This window comes from Lepisosteus platostomus, chromosome 14 (genome assembly GCF_059453375.1).
Source record: "Lepisosteus platostomus isolate fLepPlt1 chromosome 14, fLepPlt1.hap1, whole genome shotgun sequence".
Taxonomy (NCBI): domain Eukaryota; kingdom Metazoa; phylum Chordata; class Actinopteri; order Semionotiformes; family Lepisosteidae; genus Lepisosteus; species Lepisosteus platostomus.
Window position 1 is genome coordinate 2,889,306 of NC_142624.1, and position 19,114 is coordinate 2,908,419.

Here is a 19,114-nt window from a genome sequence, read left to right on the forward strand (position 1 = left end):
GAACAGGTCAGAATATCTTCGAGGAAACAAGCTGGAATAAATCAGAAAAAAATCTAAAATTGCACACAACTACATTAATGAAAATTTCAGACTCTTCGAATGCTTTTACAGGGAATATAGAATTTTATTATTCTTATTTACACTGGGCTATGATATAAATTAACAAACACAGAACTGCCCTTCACTCACTTTTGTGAAACACATGCAGATGGCCTGACCTGCATGACCTGGCACTGCTTTTCTACAGAGCCAGAGAACATGAAAACACAAAATGAGTCTTATACACATCCATGAGGTCTGCTAATCTCCACTAATTATCAACAACTACTGTATAGCAGCAGAGAACAGATTTAACACTACTGCTGGAGGGGTGCATTGATTTTTGTAGAGGTCTTAATTATAGAACTGGCAGCCTAGGGTTAGAGAGTGCAAGGTTTCAGTGAGGAGTGCACTGTTAAATTTCAGTGAGTAAAAGAGCAGTTTGCATTGTACTGAACCAGCTCTGATTATAAGGTACAGTATAAAGAAAACACATGGTCAGCACTGTACCTCCTTTTACACGTAGGCAGGACAGAGGGAAACAGGGCCACAGCCAGACTGATTAAGACAGCATGCAGCCAATGCAGCAGCTGGCCAGGAGGATCACTGCCATGGACTATGCAAGAAAACAGGTGTTTTTAAAAGCGGGTACAAGGATAGGAATTTGGCAAATCAGCTGTTTCAGTGGAAACTTAATAGCAACACACACACAAAACGAAGGGCGACCGAAGACAAACAGAACTGTACTGACCAGCTTGCAGTTCCTATACCGGTCCAGTCATCCAGACCCCCCCTCCTGCAAAATCTACCTTTGCTAGCAGTGGCCTCCAGTGGCAGCCCCAGGCTTCAGTCAGCCCCGCGGCAGGCCAGAGCCTGGAGCGCAGTGCACTGTGGCTCAGGAAACGGAGCCCTCCCACTCCGTCGGCACGAGGACGGGAGGGACATCGCCCAGCGGGGATGCTGCTCAGGACACAGGGCTCCTGCTGGCAGCAGGGGGGGCTCCCTGCCGTTTCAGCGGCGGCGAAGCAGGGACTGGAAGAGCAGGACTGCAGGCTTCAACACCTGGCCTCCAGCTCTCCAGGGCCGCAGGGCCGGTAACCCTCCTCTCGCTCCCAGCAGGGCCACAGTGATCAACAACAACTGCAAGCTGGCAGACCACGGCGGAGGTGAGCACCGCGACACGTCGAGCAGGACCGATACGACGCGCACCCTGTAGCCATGACCTGAACTGCTGAGAAACTGCGAGCGATAGCTCCAGCAACTGACCTACGCAAATGACACAGATGGCTTGCAATTACTGAGAAACAAAAAACAATTCATTATCCTCCGCCATGATTATTAAACTGCCCTCTGTCCTGAGCTGAAAGGCTGCAACTGGCCCTGTTAAACTAACTGCCTATGGAGCACAGGGGGGAAAGGACACCCTGCAGACTCTACACCCCTCCAGCCGGGGAGAGGAGGCTGATGTTGCCGAGGGCAACGAGGCAGTGTTGCCAGGGAGACCGGGCACCAGGGCCATCAGGCTCCGAGTCGGGGTCTCCCTATCCGTCGATGTCCCAGCTGAAGAGGTGGTGTTTGACCAGCATGTCCTGGACGCCTTCCTTCAGGGGCTTCTGCTCCTTCTCCTGCTTCGCGGAAAGAAGCCGACGATGTAAAAAAAAAAAAGAGAAAGGACAAAAGAGACGTGAAACTTTCTGCAGTCGACAAACAGGACCCCCACACCTGTAGCGACGCCGCAACGCACTAGATCAGCTCCCGTCCCAGCAGGAGAAGGAAATCACTGCCGCGCAGGACTCTGGGGGCAGCGTGCTGAGGGTTCGAGCTGGAATGCCATGTCATCTGGCTTCTATCCAGGAAACAGCAGCACACAAAGACGATCTAACTTTCTACGTCGACTTTCCCAGCCCAGATTTAAAATCACCCATCGGCGCTGTATATATCGAGGCCTGAGATACTCTGAGTTTTTAAAGACGGCTGTGAGCAATTCAAATCCATACATTTACTTTAGAAGAGTCATCTACTCTCTAGCTGTAATAAAACAACTTGATAAGGTATATAAACTTGGGACATTGGCTGGTTGCTGTCAGTGTTATTTTAATTAGACTAACCAAGCCTAACCACAACAGTAGAGACCAGCACATTACCACCTTACAGCCTGATCAATAATCAAGTTCAGAGAGGTCAGGCAGGAGCTCTCCTTTGCAAACTAAATTGCTGAAAAAATATTAAGCAGTCGCACTATGCTAAAAGTAGGAAAAAAATGTGGATTTAAGATTTTGGCAAAATAACTCCAAAATGCTAAGATTGATATTTTAAACTAAATGCCAAAAAAAGCTGAGCCACAATGGATAAGAAGTATAAAATCAATATTTAATTGTGTAATCTTGTTTTGGTCTAGACTGGACAAGTCCAGAGCAGAGCACAGACAGATCCTTTCCGATCAGTTGGATTCACTATAACTGGTGTGTGTGTGTGTGTGTGTGTGTGTGTGTGTGTGTCCTGTGATGGACTGGTGCCCTGTCCTGAGCGTACCCTGCCTTGTGCCCTTTGCATGCTGGGATAGACCCCCAGCTCCCCCGCGACCCTGAACTGGAAGAAGCAGGAAGACGACAGACGGTTTGAATAAACTCGATATTTACACAGGAAATCAAACTGCCTGCACCCGTAGGGTCCTGAGTAATGAACATGCGCAGGAATAAATGGAGGATAGTTCAGCTCTTAAAGACTGGAGTTACTGGTTCCTTGGTCTAGATGTAGATGTCAGAAAAGCCTAATTAAGAAACCAATTAATCAGCAGCATTGTGACTTCACCACACGACCTCCTTCCACTTCAGAGTCAAGCCTTTCCTCGCACCCGGGCTCCCCACGCGCCTGCAGACTCAGCGCTGCGTGACAGAGGAGGACGCCGTGAGCCGCTTGCTCGGTCATCGGTAATTAAGTAGGATAACGAGACGGGAAGGCTGGGCAAGCAGGTGGTAACGTCAATCCGTCCGCCCGATAAAAGCCTTCCCAGCAGGAACCTGGACTATTCCCTCACTTCCTGTCCCGGGATTCACACGCTGCGCCCCCCCGCCGCGGGAAGGCGCCCCTCCCATCCCACACGGGCAGCTGGCCGAGAAAGCCCAGCCGGCTCCGGACCCCCCCCAGCGTCCACTCCGGTCACCGCGGAGACGGGCCGCGCCTCGCGAGGACCCCCGGCTGCATCGCGGACTCCTTCAGGGCAGGAGGCAGCCCAGGACACGGTGATCCGCCGGGAGCGCGCGGAAATACCCGAGGCCGAGTTCCGACACCGCCGGCCCGCAGGAGGAGTCCAGTCTCCGGCCGGTGAGGGCTCTTGCTTCTGTGGACTCATAGACCAGACTGGGGCAGTCGACCAGTAGCGGACCAGTAGTGGGTCTGACGCGCCGTCCCTCCGAGACATGCTGGGGAACGGCTGGGGAAAACCAGCAGCTGAGAGCAGTCCAGCCCTTAAACAATTAGGGGGCCCTCAATCGGCAGCAACAGGCCCACCGCAGGGCAGGAGGAAGAGGAAGAGGAAGAGGAAGAGCAGGGCAGGGGAAGCTGAGGGTTTTAAGTGGACGGATCAAGCCCACGCGTCAAGGACAGTGCTGCGCGCGCGAACGACGACCCACCACCCGTCACCCGTCACCACGGCAACACTGGCGACGCCGTTGCTATGGTTACCATCCGTACCTAGAGGTCCCAACTAAAGAGGTGATGTTTGACCAACATGTCCACCACTCCCGATTTCAGGATGGGCGACGTCTGCGGGGATGGACAGACAAGCCGATCAGCAAACGGGCAGCGGCGAGCGCGTTTCAGAGGTCTGCAGCACAGCAATCTGAACCCACCCACACCCCCCCCCCCCCAGCAGCGGGCTCTTATACAAATCAACGTCTGCATATGAAACCTCCAAATAAAGCCACGAGCCTCATGCGTCCAGCACATGGCCCAGCGACTTTCCTGACGAGAACCTGCAGCTCCAGCATGAAAGGGACCAGGCAGAATCTGATTTCAGTACCTGCACAAGGGACACGCTCAGACTTGCTTACACACCACAAACGATCACAATCACAGCATCACACACGCAAACCACACACACACACCCCCAGCAAGCAGCTGCACAGTAAATCTCGAGAACTGAGCAGACACACTGCGAGACAAGCTGAAGAAAGCCTTACAGAGACAAAACAGGCAGGCAGACACGGAGATCTGCACCCAGCCTGTAGGGGCTCATCCTGAACTGGGCCCCCTTGCTGTGATCCCCGGGCAACAGGGACCCCTCCTGGACTGGGACCCACGCTGTTGTTGCCCAAAAGCCCCCCTATTTTCCTCCTTTACACCTTGCCCCCGTCTCCCCTGCTCACCTCCTTTCGGTCCAGTAGTTCACAATCCTGAGACAAACTGAAGGCGAACTTCGACAGCACCCTGAAACAGAACACAGGGGACACATCCGTTCACGTAGTCATTTTCGTAGGTTGACGCATGATAGAGCAACACCTTTCTAAATATGATGCTTAACAATTCATATTTATGAAGCTCCTTTTACCCAACAATCTCCAAAAGACACACACATCTCTTGTACGGCTTTGTCGAATTGAGCTCCTTTGCATGCAAATGCCCAGCCAAGATGATCTGGACTTCCTACCCAGTGGACAGAATAAATGTCAGTGTTACCCCCCATCTCCTGGAAGCTGATCGTGGTGTAATAAGTCCCCCATGGAGATGACAGGGGCATAGGCTACAAGTAAGATTGGGCAGATGCAGCAATCACACGCCCACCACCACACCCACTCCCCCTTGCCCCACCCATGCCCACCCCCCCTTGCCCCACCCATGCCCACCACCACACCCACTCCCCCTTGCCCCACCCATGCCCACCGCCACACCCACTCCCCCTTGCCCCACCTGAGCAGATGCAGCAATCACACGCCCACTGCCACACCCACTCCCCTTTGCCCCACCCACCCACCCTCGCCCCAAATACCCCACCACACCCACTCCTTGCTCCACCCACTTCCAATGCCCCACCCACTCCCCAATTGCCCCACCCACCACCACGCCCACCCCCCTTGCCCCGCCCACCCCTCCACCTCACCTCAGTTCACACTTGATCTGGACCCAGCCAGGACTGCGCAGGAAGGACCAGGGCTGGTACCACTTCTCGACCGACTGGACGCTAGAGCACAGCACCTCCAGCCACAGGTGGAGGACCTGCTCACTGGGGGCGAGAGAGACCGAGACAGAGCAGGTTCTTAGACCTGCTAGGAGGGGACACCGCCAAAATCTGTCCTACACAGCAGAGACCAGCTCCTATCCCTCCCGTGTGCAGGCACCCTCCTGTTGAGGGTGGGCCGTGAAAAACGCCTCTTCTCGCTCTTCAGGAAGATACTCACTTAAGGCCCACGCAGATCAGGGAGCGAAACTTGACGTCCATCTGGGCGTGCGCTGTGTCGTGGGTCATATTGACAGACTGGACAGCCTTGGAGGGGGGTGGGGTGGGGGAAGAGACAGAGAGAGAACAGATGGTCGTTTAAGCGCTTATATAACCAGGGAGAAAGAAAAGGCATAAAAAAAACACCGAAACCACACAACACTTACTCTGTACAGCAGCTCTTCAGGAGTCAAGACCTTTCCATCTTCATCTAGCCTGAAAAACCCAAGAGCCAGAGGAGACTCAGTCTTCCTTCCACCCCTGCGTTGGCTGTCAGACCCGACATGCAAACTGCCACTAGCTAGACACACCGGAGGGCTTAACCTGCAGAGGAACACCCTGTCCCTCACTAGCCGAGATGTCTGGGTTCAGTTATTTTTAATGCTACAATAACAGGGATAAGCTGGGGTCTTGTGAGCTGGGAAAGCAAAGAAGCAAAAAGTATGACACGGTCGCTCGACAGTTCTGTCAGCACTTTTGCCCTCTCCACCCCTGCTGTGATTTCCACAAGACTTGTCAATGTGTCTGTCAGCTGATCTGTTTATGCCCCCAGTCTCCATCTCCAGCTCAGGATCATAAGGGCTTCACGTGAGAGATCACGCAGCAGCGATGAAGGGCGCTAGCGCTCCTGAAAGAGCTCCTGACGTTCAACACTGAGCTCGTCGGCTCGTGAGGGGTCCAGGGCGACGAGTAGGGGGGGGGGAAACCCGCGGAGAGGCCTCACCTGTAGGTCTTGCAGAGGACGAGCCGGGAATAGACGGAGTTGAAGTCTCGCTCCACCTCTCGGCTGGCGGCCTGCGATACGCAACAGAGCAGAGCAGCAGCCGGTCAGGCCCCGCCTCTCCGTCCCCCCCCCCCGCCCCGCGCACGGGCGCCGGCCCCCGGCCCTGCCTGCTCCTCTGCCCCTGCGCGTTTCCATTAGGGGGTCTCCCTGTTCGAGTTCGGGGTTTCGCGACGCACTCTCTGGCTCCCAAGCAGCACTGGGGGGGGGGGGCTAGAAATCTTTAGCTAAATCCGCGCGGTCAAGGGCGAGTGGAAATAATAATAATAATAATAATAATAATAATAATTGCTTACACTTATATAGCGCTTTTCTGGACACTCCACTCAAAGCGCTTTTACAGGTAATGGGGATCCCCTCCACCACCACCAGTGTGCAGCCCCACCTGGATGATGCGACGGCAGCCATAGTGCGCCAGAACGCTCACCACAGGAGAACAGAGTGATGAAGCCAGTTCATAGAGGGGGATTATTAGGAGGCCATGATTGGTAAGGGCCAATGGGAAATCTGGCCAGGACGCCGGGGTTACACCCCTACTCTTGTCGAGAAGCGCCCTGGGATTTTTAATGACCACAGAGAGTCAGGACCTCGGTTTTACGTCTCATCCGAAGGCCTCACCGCCTCTTCCCGGTCCAATAGGAACGCTTGGCGCGGCAGGGCGCCCCCCCCCCCGGTGGCATTCGGCGTACCTCCTCGATGAAGAGCCAGGGGTGGCAGGGCCCCCCCAGGATGGAGGGCTTCTTCAGGCCGTGCTGGAAGATGGCCTTGAGGGCGGGGCACAGCGTTCCTCGCACCAGGTCCGTCACCGCCTCTGTCACGGAATCGTCGCCGGCCAGGGAGTACTGCGGGCGCGACGCGGGGGCACAGTGAGGCCGAGAGTCTCCACCCAGCGGACGACAAACCTCCCCCCCCCAGCAGCTGGCACACATACCTCCTTGCTGCGCTCGTCCAGGACCTCGACAAATTTCGCGGGAAACCAGCCTGGAGGGAGGGGGGGGGTGGGTGGGGGTAGAAGAGACGGCACACGTCAGAAAGGAGGATGACCGCGCAGTGACCACAAGATGGGCGCAGGGAAGTGAGCCAGACTAAGTTTCTTCCGTCGTCGTTTACCGATCTGACCACGAGAGCAATAAAATTCAGTTGTTTGTACGTTTCTGAAACTGCACGGATCCGACAGTGGCGTGGTTTCATGCGAAACTGTGGAAGAGCTCCGCCAGGGAGACCTGCATGCTTTCTGCACTGTGGCTGCAAGCGGGGCAGACCATTCTGCAGCGCGGCGCGGGGGTGCTCACTGAGAAGGTCCATGCAGACGTGGTCTAACGAGTGGGCCTGCAGCGCCCCCTACTCACCTCGCAAGCCATTGAGCTCTCCCACCCAGCAGTGCTCGTCCTTCTGGGAAATGATCTGAAAGAGACGGCGCAGGAGGTTCATTCTTGGGGCTCCTTCAGGCAAAGCCTGGATGAGATGCGGCGATCAATTAAAACCGACAGCGAGTGATCGATGAAACAACCATGGAACCTCTACACCATGGAACCACTCCAGAGAGGGCCCATCACCGCAGCGTCTCCCAGAGATGACCTCGCGTCCCGCCCCGGCTCACCGTGATGATGTCGTTCTTGCGGAAGCCCAGCTCGTCGTCGTCGTGGCGCTCGAAGTCCAGCAGGGCCCGCGCCCGGCGCCGCCGGCAGCGCGACACCAGCACGAAGTTCTCGTGGTCCCGCTGGTGGCTCTCCATCGAGTAGTCCGGGGTCAGGTCCTGTGGGGGGGGAGAGGGGCGGATGAGCGCACCGCGCTGGCCCCGGAAGGCCGGGCTCTCTCCGCAGGGGAGCGCCAGACTGACCGTGCTGCTGTGCCGGGGGTCCAGGCAGTGGAAGTGCGTGGCCAGCCGGCCGATGGCCTCCCTCAGCGTGGCCACCAGCTCCGTCTGCCGGATGTTCTTGGCCTTCAGGGCCTCGGCCTCGTCGTCCCCGAACAGCAGCGAGGTGAGGGCCGACTTCCTGCGCTGGCTCTGCCTGCGCACCACCTGCGCGCGGGGGGGACAGGAGCTCACGTCAGCACAGACGGGCTCGTCACCCACAATGCACCGCGGACACGGGAGGCGGTGGAGGTCTCCCGAGGAATCGGTCATCTGGAGCACACGGTGCTTCTCCGTGGCTGGACCTGCCTGTTGACGGATGACCAGAGCCCAGGCATTGAGCCCTTGACCTCCCCCCCCTCCCTCTCCCCCGACCCCTGACCCCTGACCCCTGACCTTGCCCAGGCCGGTGCCGAGGGTGTGGGCGGTGTTGAGCTCGGCCTGCTCCGCCAGGATGTAGGCCAGGTGCTTGCGCCTCTGCGCCTCCAGCTGGTCGGGGGAGAGCGCCCCCGCCAGGCGCACCGCCTCCTCCAGCACCTGCTGCCCGTCTGTGAGCTGGCAGGGCAGGTCCGACAGCGTGTTGAAGATGGAGGCCGAGTTCTCTGACGACACCAGCTCGTCCTCCTGCAGGGAGAGAGAGATGGTGACTGTACTGCGCAGCACCCAGAGAGAGAGCAGTGACCACAGCCTGGCCAGAGAAACTGGGCGACACAGGCAGACCTGGCTGCCCAGAGAGGACAGGCTCAGTGACCACAGCCTGGCCAGAGAAACTGGGCGACACAGGCAGACCTGGCTGCCCAGAGAGGACAGGCTCAGTGACCACAGCCTGGCCAGAGAAACTGGGCGACACAGGCAGACCTGGCTGCCCAGAGAGGACAGGCTCAGTGACCACAGCCTGGCCAGAGAAACTGGATACAGGCAACACAGTAATTTACCAGTCACGCTAATAAAGCTGTTTGCATTTGAGAAGATTCTGCAAGGTTTGAGGTCTGCTGCCTTAATGTAAAGAAGTGCTGCCTGTCCCACACACGCCTCTTCCCTGTTCCCACTGGCTCACGGTTCACTATTGATCCTGAAGAGGCCGCAGCGGGTCAACTCAGTCAACGCCACTGCCGACTCCGAATCCTGGAAGCGATTGCCTGCTCCCGACTCAAGAAGTGAATGATCTTGTGCAGGGGGACGGAGGGGACAATTAAGGAGGGGGGGGGGGGGGAGGGGGTTCTCGGAACGCGCGGCGCACCTTGATCTTGAGCATGCCCAGAGTGACCTGGAACAGCACCAGCGAGCCCTCGTAGAACAGCAGGTCCCAGACGCGCAGCAGCACCCGGATGTGGACCACGCTGGCGAAGGAGGTCAGGAACCAGTGTAGCGTGATCAGGGAGAGCTCTGAAGGAGACATGGCAGGGACCAGTCAATACAGGCATTGACCGCGCAACGCAAGGCAGCGATGACTCGTTGACCCGTTTGGCTTTGGTGTTTTTGGCAGAGAACACGGGACGGGAGGGGAGGGGAGAGAGGGGATGGGGGGGGGGCTCTTGCCCAAGCTATCAAAAAAGCACGCCCTCCTCCTCACCGATGTCGTGCTCCTGCAGCAGCCTGTCCAACCGGGGCAGGTACTGCACGATGAGCTGCCTCAGCACCCTCTGGTCCGTCTGCACCCCCAGCAGGGTGGAGGTGAAGTAGGAGGGGGGCAGCAGGTCCTCGATGAGGGAGCACATCATCCACAGCACGTCCTCCTCTTCCAGGAAGAGCAGCAGGCAGGACACCACCTGGGGGACAGGGCGAGGGGCAGAGGACAGGTCGACGAGAGGAGACAGGCAGACAGAGGCGGGTGGACGGAGCCATCGGCTGACGGTTTCCAGAAGTGAGAAACACGAGAAGCAAAACAGCAGCAACACTGATCTGCGTTGATGATGTGCCGGTGGCAAGTGAGCTGGGGTCAGCCAGGACCCAAGCAGGATCAACGCTAATGTGTGTAGCCTGCCTGCAGCGAGCGAGCTTCCTGGGAGTAAAACCTGTGTGCATCTAGGAGGCCATGTTTACTGTATGACATGTATAGCTGGCATGTAACCTGTGCAAATCCTATCCCACTCTCATCCAGAGTGGTACCCTCACCATGCCGGTGCCCTGGCAGTAGCCGATCTCTGGGTAGAGCCAGGCCAGTCCCCGCAGTACCCTGCGCAGTCGCGGCACGCCCACACTGTTCAGACTGGAGAAACAGGCGTTCGAGGGCATGGTGCGCAGCAGGTCCTTCTCTATCTGAGAGCGAGGGGGAGAGAGGGCGGAGGTGAGAGAGGGAGAGAGGGCGGAGGTGAGCAGAGGCGGAGGAGAGAGATGACAGAGGCGAGCAGAACCAGAGGAGAGAGATGGCAGAGGCGAGCAGAGGCAGGGGAGAGAGATGGCAGAGGTGAGAGAGGGAGAGAGAGGGCAGAGGTGAGCAGAGCCAGGGGAGAGAGATGGCAGAGGTGAGAGAGGGAGAGAGATGGCAGAGGTGAGCAGAGGCAGGGGAGAGAGATGGCAGAGGTGAGCAGAGCCAGGGGAGAGAGAGATGGCAGAGGTGGGCAGAACCAGAGGAGAGAGATGGCAGAGGTGAGCAGAGCCAGGGGAGAGAGATGGCAGAGGTGAGAGAGGGAGAGAGATGGCAGAGGTGAGCAGAGCCAGGGGAGAGAGATGGCGGAGGTGAGAGAGGGAGAGAGATGGCAGAGGTGAGCAGAGCCAGGGGAGAGAGATGGCAGAGGTGAGCAGAGCCAGGGGAGAGAGATGGCAGAGGTGAGCAGAGCCAGGGGAGAGAGAGATGGCAGAGGTGAGCAGAGCCAGGGGAGAGAGAGATGGCAGAGGTGAGCAGAGCCAGGGGAGAGAGATGGCAGAGGTGAGCAGAGCCAGGGGAGAGAGATGGCAGAGGTGAGAGAGGGAGAGAGATGGCAGAGGTGAGCAGAGCCAGGGGAGAGAGATGGCGGAGGTGAGAGAGGGAGAGAGATGGCAGAGGTGAGCAGAGCCAGGGGAGAGAGATGGCAGAGGTGGGCAGAGGCAGGGGAGAGAGATGGCAGAGGTGGGCAGAGCCAGAACAGGGGCCAGAGGGGCCAGATGAGAGAGGATTCACTCGACACTGAGTGATGAAGAGACAATCGAAGTAATGCCAACTGAGGAATAAAAGAGGGAGTGAGGGGGCACTGTGGAAACCCGTACCTGTTTGGCGGCAGTGGTGTCATCGTTCGAGCTGTTCTTGACGATCTCCCTGTACGTGATCTCGGAGGTCCTCTTCTTCTGCAGCGCCCCAGACAGCCGCATCCAGAGCTGGAGAGAGGGAGAGAGATCACAGGGCAGCACGGGCACCACTCCCCTCCTTCGCAGCACGCCACTACATATCACCCGTGCCAGTAACACACTCGTTGGCGCGCGCCCTACAGGGGGCCCCCCCGAGCCCGGCGGTGTCCAGAGTTACCTGCGGCCTCATGCTGTGGGGTATGCCCGCCAGCACCAGCGCTCTCAGCCGGTCCGAGCGGGCCAGGGTGGGGGAGATGTGCTCCCACGTCAGGTCGCCCACCGCGTGGTTGTGGGTGAACTCCAGGTGGGCCTGCCAGCGCAGTCGCTGCTGGGGGTCCTCTACCAGCGGGGTCCCCGAGAGCTGGTCGGGCTGCAGCTCGGTGCCATCTGCTGGACGGAAACGTGCATTACACCTCCGCCAGCCAGGCCTCAACGCGGTCCTGCTGTACAACTCTAGAGCCCGCGCAGGGAGCAGGGGCATAGCCAGGATTTTCCATCTGGGGTGGCAGGAACTCCTGTGCTGGTGGCATTTTAACATAATTTAGGATTATTGCTTCAAGTACCTCAATATTGCTTCGCACTGTTAAAAGCGCCTTAATGCCTAAAAGGAGTCCTACTCCTCTCTGCCTTAAAATGTCTAACTCTTCAACAGGACTCTCAGCCTCGTATAAGCCAGCTTCCTGGTTTTGAATTCCATTATCAAATTACTCAATGAAAGGGGGACTGATGGCAGATGTCTCGGATCTAGAACCCGGATCAGGGTCTGCTTCGAGAGCCCGTCCAATCCTCGCACTGCTCCCCTACCTTCGCTCTCCACCCGGAAGCCAAACTCATCGTACTGGATCTCCAGCTCCTCGGAATCCTTCTGCAAAAACACAGGGACGCAGTGATAAGGGGGGGGGGTGATCTCATCCCTGCCTCTCCGGCTTTTCCAGTACCAGCCGTCAAATATTTGTTAACCAAATCCATACGGGGCTCCCTTTGCTTTGTGCCACATCCGTCAAAAAAAGCGCCAAGCTCTCTTGCGACGGATCCCTGACCCCCAGCCCAGAGTAAAAGGGCGTTTTGTCTCGAGCAGGGCCTGCGAGGCATGACGCATTCACCCTGCCTTCGGTTTTCGAGACGCCCCTACTGCAGGGGTACGACTGCCAGCAGACGGATTAGCCCCGCCAGTCGTCGGCCTGTGAACGCCCCCCCCCCCCGTTCGCTCCGCCGCGTGAGGGCCGCTGACTGGCCATCAGCTACCACAGCCCCTCCCTGCCCCTGCCAGGAACCGAAACAACACGCTGGAGCTACGTCTTCAACCCAGCACTCGCCCAACCACAAAAAACACTACCAACGAAAGAGGAATCGTGAATTTTGTTTTGCTTTGCCTTTAGACCAGGACTGTGGTCTTCTAGGTGGAGAAGATGTGCTCTAGGATACACACCCTTGCTGAAACCAGCTTACTAATAAACTGGGCACAGTGGGAACATCATTTTAAGCCACACCAGCCTTGTGATTTGTGTCATTTATATCGCGTGAATGGGAGGCCTGTATCTGGAAATGCTCGTGTCGATCCTATGCACCAATTTGTTTTTTTTTAATCTAAAATTTAAAACCGCAGATCGGTCTCCGAGTTCAGGACGGCCGATTCCAGTCAGGGCGCCCTCATCAACACAGCTCCACACCTCGGGCAGCGGACCTACCTGGTAGTACTTGGACAGGAGGTCCTGGGGCCACATGCTGGGTGTGAGGGCCGAGAAAGGGCCACCGGGGGTCGGAGTGTAGCTACCTGGAAAAAAAAACAACCAAAAACATCACACACACACACAGAGGTGAGAGGAGAAGAAAACCCAGCTTAAAATCCCACCAGGGGCTCTTGTCACAGTCCAGCCCCACACCACGCAGTGCCTGATCGCTTAGTCCTCACTCGGTGCTCACTCTCGAATGAGATGCCACACCTGGACAACAGAAGCCAAGCGCTCAGCCGGCCCCCACCCACAGACACACAGACACACAGACACACAGACACACAGACACACAGACACACAGACACACAGACACACAGACACACAGACACACAGACACACAGACACAACTGAACCAGCAGTGGCCCCTAATTCTTTATCCCTCCTCCCACGGGGTCACCTGGGAATGAACCCGCCCCCTCAGTTGTTTTTAGAAGTGCCATCAGCTTCCGGGGGACTTTAAGCATCATTGCAGGACAGAGCTTTCCCCTGTGGACAAGCTGGGGTTTTGTCGTCTGGGTCCGACCCGCAGAACGCAGCCCCTTGCAGACCTGAAGCTCTAGTCTCTCACGTGATGGAAACGGGAGGCCTCACAAGTTACTGGGGACATTTTGCTTTGATCGTGGTTTGGAATGCACTCGTCGGTGCCGATTCCTTTCTCACCCCGAAATCTGATAATTGCCCTGCGGTTCCCCTGCAAGATGGATCATTCGGGACCTCTTCCTCTTTCTGGCCGCCGAGGACAGCGTGTGGCCCAGATTGTTCAAATATCAACAGGTGAGGCCGACTCTTCCTTTCCGTTTCTGTTCACGTCTGCTGGTCTGATTAATTAGCAAGGAGACCTCCAGCTGGAGGTTAATGAGGTGTTAACCCGGGTGAGTGACATTCCCACACCAGTGTGGTCTAGGAGAGCTCAGGGCTGTGTAGCCCTGGTCTAAAACACACCTACCTGACATGCTGGCCTGCGGAGAGGGAGGTGAAGAGGCCCTCGGGGTTCAATGAGACTTGGGGGTCCAGGGGGGTGCCCGCAGGTTTCTGCAACAAGAGAGTCACATATAGGAAAGGTGCAAAAGCAGTTTCCCCCCTCCACCACCACCAGAAACTGAGAACCAAAGGTTTTTCTGGGGACGCAGCAAGTGGGTGACCTTTCTAAAGCAGTGGGGTTCCTGAGGGGTCACCCCACCGAACCCCTCAATCGCTAAACCGAGAACCAGCCGGCACCACCCCCGGCGCGGCTCTGCTCTGCTCGAGATCCGTCTCCTCTAGCGACGAAGAGAGAAAGGTTACCGCCGCGGCGCACGGACTCCCAGTCGCTCACCTGATCTTTCTCGCGGCCGGGCCCAGTAAATAAACCAGTGCACGCCACACCTCTCACAGCAGGTACGCACTCGAACGAGTCAGGCGGATTCTACTAGAACCCCGAAGGTCCCGGAAAAGGGCGCCTGTCTGTTGTCGAGCAGAGCAGGAGGCAGCCGGGGCTGCGCCTGCGCGATCCGGGCCCTTTCCCTGTCCCGGCTGGCCGACCGGTCCGCTGCCGGAGCTGACAGGACCAGGGGTCCCCTCTCCTCAGGCCCCGGACGGGGCCCGCAGTCCCTACCAGCGCTCCTCCGCCCTCGAGACGCCCCCACTGTCCTCTTTCAGCAGAAGGGCACCGGGGAGGGGCAGCCGAGCAGTGTGGGATTGCGTGCGTGCGTGCGCGGGCACGGTGGACTGGAGGGCCCATCACTCACTCACTCACACACACACACACTGCGCAATCCAAGCTGTCGAGCAGGAGGAGGCCAAGCGCTTCCTGCCTGGGCGTTGCCATGGCGACGGGTGAGTCACTCGCTTCCAGGCGGAAGGATACACAGTCCTGTTTCCTGGGGGGGGGGGGGGGGGGGATGGGGCGCTCCTCGGCTTTTGCTTTTAACCGCCTCGCACAATTCACTTGTTCTCCTTCGTTTGCATGGCGGACTCCCATATTTAAAGATAACCAGCCAGCAGCACATGACGGGAGAGAGAGAGAGAGACCTGTCGTGTCAGCCTGCGAGAGGAGACGCACACACTTTTCCAGATTGGTTTGTCCGGGCTCCCCATCCCTGGTCCTGGGGAGCCCCCCGTCCAGTTATTCCTATAGGTCACCCTAAACCAGGGGGTCCCCAACTCCCGCCCCAATCCAACACATCTTATAGGCCACCAGCCCCGGTCCTGGTGTGTCCCCATACCAGCGAGTCAGAGAGTCTTACAGGTCACCCTCGACTCCCGCGTTAAAGAGGGTGACCCCCCCAGGCAGACACATACAGCCCCCACAGCTCAGGACTCGTCTAACCTGTCCCCGCCCAGGACACAGCCCTAAGTCAGGAACGAGGCAGTGAAGATCAGGGTGGGTCCTGGTGGGGGTCAGGGAGCTCTCGGAGCGCTGGGAGAGAGGCCGCGGTCTGTTTGCACTGTGGCTCACACCCTGTGGCCACAGAGAACACAGATCTCCGCTCTCTCACAGAGGCCAGAGGGGCGTGCAACTGCGCAAGCCAAGAGCCTTCGCCCTCACACTAACTCTGACTCGACTGGCTTACTGTGGGGGCTCATTCAAAATCCCTGACTGCACCAAGGGGACACTTGGCTGGAACGGTTTTTTTTTCTGTAATCCGAACAATAGCTAAAGTGACCTGACACATGCACCAGTTAAAAGGCATTTCTTCAGCGTGAAGAAAGGGCCAAAATGATAACAGGTTTCACATGAGCTACCAAGAGTTCAGTTATTGAACCGAGCACTCGGACAGAACAAAGAGTCAGCTTTGTGGGGGGTGCCCAGGACCACATCTGGGAACTCCTAGCACTTCAAAAAGTTTCCCAGCTTTGTGGCTCTAAAGGGAGAAGAAGGAGCCGATTAAAAAGCTGCACAGTGTCACTGACCAGGACACCTCAATCACTCACTGACCAGCACCAACTACCCACCTGACACGCTGACCAGTTCACCCCACTCACTGACCACCCACCTGACACACTGACCAGTTCACCCCACTCACTGACCAGGACTGACCAGCACACCAAAAGCACTGATCAGCCACCAGACACACTGAGCAGGACACGTCACTCACTGACCAGGACTGACCCTCCTCTCTCCCTGACCAGCACACTGATTGACATACACACTGATCTGCCATTACAAAATACGCATACGAATGACAGAAGCTCAAAACGTATTCTTTTGGGTGGCTCTGTGGCTGGAAGGTTGCCGGTTCGAATCCCACAGCCAGCAGAAGGTGTGCTACTCCGTTGGGCCCCTGAGCAAGGCCCTTAACCCCAGCTGCTTCAGGGCTTCTGTACAATGGCTGACCCTGCGCTATGACCCCAGGCACTCTCCCTGTCTGTGTGTCTCATGGAGAGTATTAGAAAAGACAAATTCCTAATGCAAGAAATTGTATACGGCCAATAAAGTCATCTCTTATTGTCTGAAACTAAACCCAATAGCAGAGCTGGAAACCTCTCGTCTGAAGTACCCCGGGCAGGACAGCGGTACTGTACAGGTCTCTGGACTCCAGGCCTCGGAAAAACAGAAGCCAAACTTTGCACCTTTTATTACACGCACACAAAAAAACTGCAGACATCCGAGGTCCCTGAACACTGCACGGCCAATGAGCAGCTAAACGTCCGCTCACTTTTTTTCTGCTCCTCGGGGCGAGACTAGAACCGGTTTGGTCTCCTCAGGTAAAAAAAACAACAACCAAACAGCAGCCTCCTCTCCGGTTTTTCTATCTATTGAGGGCGTCAAACTTTGAGCAGACTTCGCGTTATCGGAGCAACAGCTGATAAAAGTCGTCGAACTGAACCGGAGGAGGGGGAGACACACGAAAAGCTAGGAAGCGTCTAACCGCGCCGGATAATCAGGTTTTCAGACCGACGCCACGGAGCAGAGCTCAGCTCCCCGGAGAGGAGGAGGGGTGGTGGTGGTGGTGTCACCGCGGGCCACGCTGCCGGGACAAAGCGCACCTTGTGCTGCAACACAATATCGCCTCAACCGAGCCATTGTTTCGGGAGGCCGGCAGGATTACTAAAGTGAATTATTTGCCAGGTGACAGAGGGTGCTGGGAGAGAGGGATTCAGGCAACGACACACAGACGCTCCACTCCTTCTGGCGCACCGGCCGTCGTCCAGTTCATCAAATAACCAGTAACAGGTGTATTCCCTGCTGCAAAGAGAAGAAACGAGGACCTAACGACGTTTCGGCCGCGGAGCCTTCTTCAACAGCTGAAGGCGGCCGAAACGTTGTGTTTTCTTCCTTCTCTTTGCAGCAGGGAATAAGCCTCTTACGTGTCCCTTTGCAGCCCACGCAGGCTGACGCAGCTCCTCCACCCGAACCACAATTAATCAAATACCGAGGCGGCCACCCCTCCCAAAATAAATAAATAAACAAACAAACAAACAAAACGACCGCAGGGAGGAATTTAACGCCTCCGTGACGGGGATCTCCCGGGAGCTACCGTATGCTACGGGACTTCTCCGCGTATATGTGAAGATGACCTGTTGCACAGCGGAATCCCAGGTCGAGGACACAACCAGCACACCCAGAAGTAGCTCCTACCTCCTCAAGCGACGAGGGCAACGGTGTCTCTAGCGTCGCCTGGCCGGGCTGACGGACGAAATCGCTCTCCCACACACACACACTGTACACTTCGCCGCCCCAGCCCCGTCACGGGCCGGACACGCACACCTGTCGCCCACACCTCCCCGGGCAGAGACGCACGAGAAACCCGGCCGCCCTAGACACTGACCCCCCCTTATCTGCGATTTCACTCTTTTCGTTAAAGACCCCCCCATTAACAAAAGTCGAACCCGCTTCATTCAGGTCATTTTCCTGATGCACGAGTGAACTCTCACACGCACCTCCCGGATCGCAGTATCTGATCGCCGCTGGCGGACTTGAAATGACCACCGCATCGGACTACAGCAGTTTCCACACGGGGTGGGTGAATTCCCTTTATCGGCGATAAAACCATCGTTTATTCTCGTTATATTCGTCTTCTCCTCCTCCTCTCCCGGTGGGAGCACCGTGCGGACACGCCGTGCTTGAGTCGTGACCGGGGTGGGTGTTGTTGTTGTTGTCATATTTACTGCGTTTGCTAGCGGCGTTGGACAGGAGTGTCGGAAACACAAGCTTTCCAGTGCACGAACACGAAATTAAACCCGGGGACGTCCGGTCAGTGGCGAACAGCATGCAGACTGGGAGACGAGCCGCAGCAGTCTGGAAATGTCCGTCACACGGCGTCACGGAGGACACAGCCCGACCACCGGTTTAAGTCTGAACACGATTGTGCAGCTGTGTCTTCCCTGCCCATTGACTGACTGACGCTCACGTCCCCTTTCCCCGGCTCGGGAGTGAACTGGGCGAGCAGGCTCGGCTACATCATCATCATCATCATAAAAAAACAACTCATCGGAATAATTCTGCACGTTTCCGGTCGGGCTCACCTCAATCCCGACCTCCGGATCCGGGCTTTTCCATGACAGCAGGTAGTGGTAATATCCAGACTAGTCGGCCCGTCCGCAGGAAACGGAGAGGGGGGGGGGGTTCGGGGTTCTGCAGACGACTAGTTCCTCTTTCTCTCCCTGTCCCCCGATATGCGCAACCTACCTACAGCCACCGCGGGGCATCCGGCTCTCTCCTCCGCCTCCCGTCCCAGTATTTCCTGCCTGAAGGTGTCCCGGCTCCCGGAACCGCATCCTTGTTCACCTGCTCCCAACAGGACCTCGTATCCCTCCGCCGCGGCCAGGCGGCTGGTCCGGCCGAGCCGCCGCCGCCGCCGCCGCGGTGCATGCTGGGAGCCGCCGGCTGCTGCTGCGAGGAAGGGGGACTATAATCGACCCCCCACCCCCCGAAAGCACACCGTTACGATGATTTGATTTTAGTATCTGTATACTTTTTATTTATTTATTTTGTTGTCTTTTGTTTTATAACTATTCTGATGTCTGTTTTGCTTGTCTTGGGCTGGACTGCTGTAACACATCAATTTCCCTACGGGATTAATAAA

General features: G+C 57.0%; 1 protein-coding gene across 10 annotated transcripts; it reads right to left on the reverse strand.

The window, feature by feature from the left end:
- Positions 1–100: 100 nt before the first annotated feature.
- sgsm3 (small G protein signaling modulator 3) lies at positions 101–18,868 on the reverse strand. Of its 10 annotated transcripts, none has more exons than XM_088606515.1 (22): positions 18,555–18,868; positions 14,049–14,138; positions 13,062–13,143; positions 12,178–12,238; positions 11,552–11,763; positions 11,296–11,403; positions 10,225–10,368; positions 9,683–9,878; positions 9,350–9,495; positions 8,506–8,733; positions 8,095–8,277; positions 7,855–8,010; positions 7,604–7,658; positions 7,186–7,235; positions 6,944–7,096; positions 6,198–6,268; positions 5,641–5,689; positions 5,436–5,521; positions 5,138–5,260; positions 4,407–4,467; positions 3,733–3,804; positions 101–1,667 (listed from the first exon to the last, which is right to left on the reverse strand). In XM_088606515.1, the coding sequence occupies exons 2-21, from the start codon at positions 14,057–14,059 to the stop codon at positions 3,733–3,735; spliced, it is 2,247 nt and encodes a 748-aa protein (XP_088462641.1). In that variant the 5' UTR covers positions 14,060–14,138; positions 18,555–18,868; the 3' UTR covers positions 101–1,667. The 10 variants fall into 10 exon arrangements, with proteins under 10 accessions (XP_088462641.1, XP_088462640.1, XP_088462633.1 ...); XM_088606514.1 differs by having other exon boundaries at positions 101–1,664; positions 18,555–18,867; XM_088606507.1 differs by lacking the exon at positions 3,733–3,804 and having other exon boundaries at positions 18,718–18,866.
- Positions 18,869–19,114: the final 246 nt, after the last annotated feature.

Bases quoted from the DNA above. Each gene is read 5' to 3' on its own strand.
- sgsm3 (XM_088606507.1), bottom strand. The intron at 11,404-11,551 runs GTAACTCTGGAC...CCCTCTCTCCAG, and splicing joins CCCACAGCATGAGGCCGCAG to CTCTGGATGCGGCTGTCTGG. The intron at 7,236-7,603 runs GTGAGTAGGGGG...CCCTCCCTCCAG, and splicing joins AGAGCTCAATGGCTTGCGAG to GCTGGTTTCCCGCGAAATTT.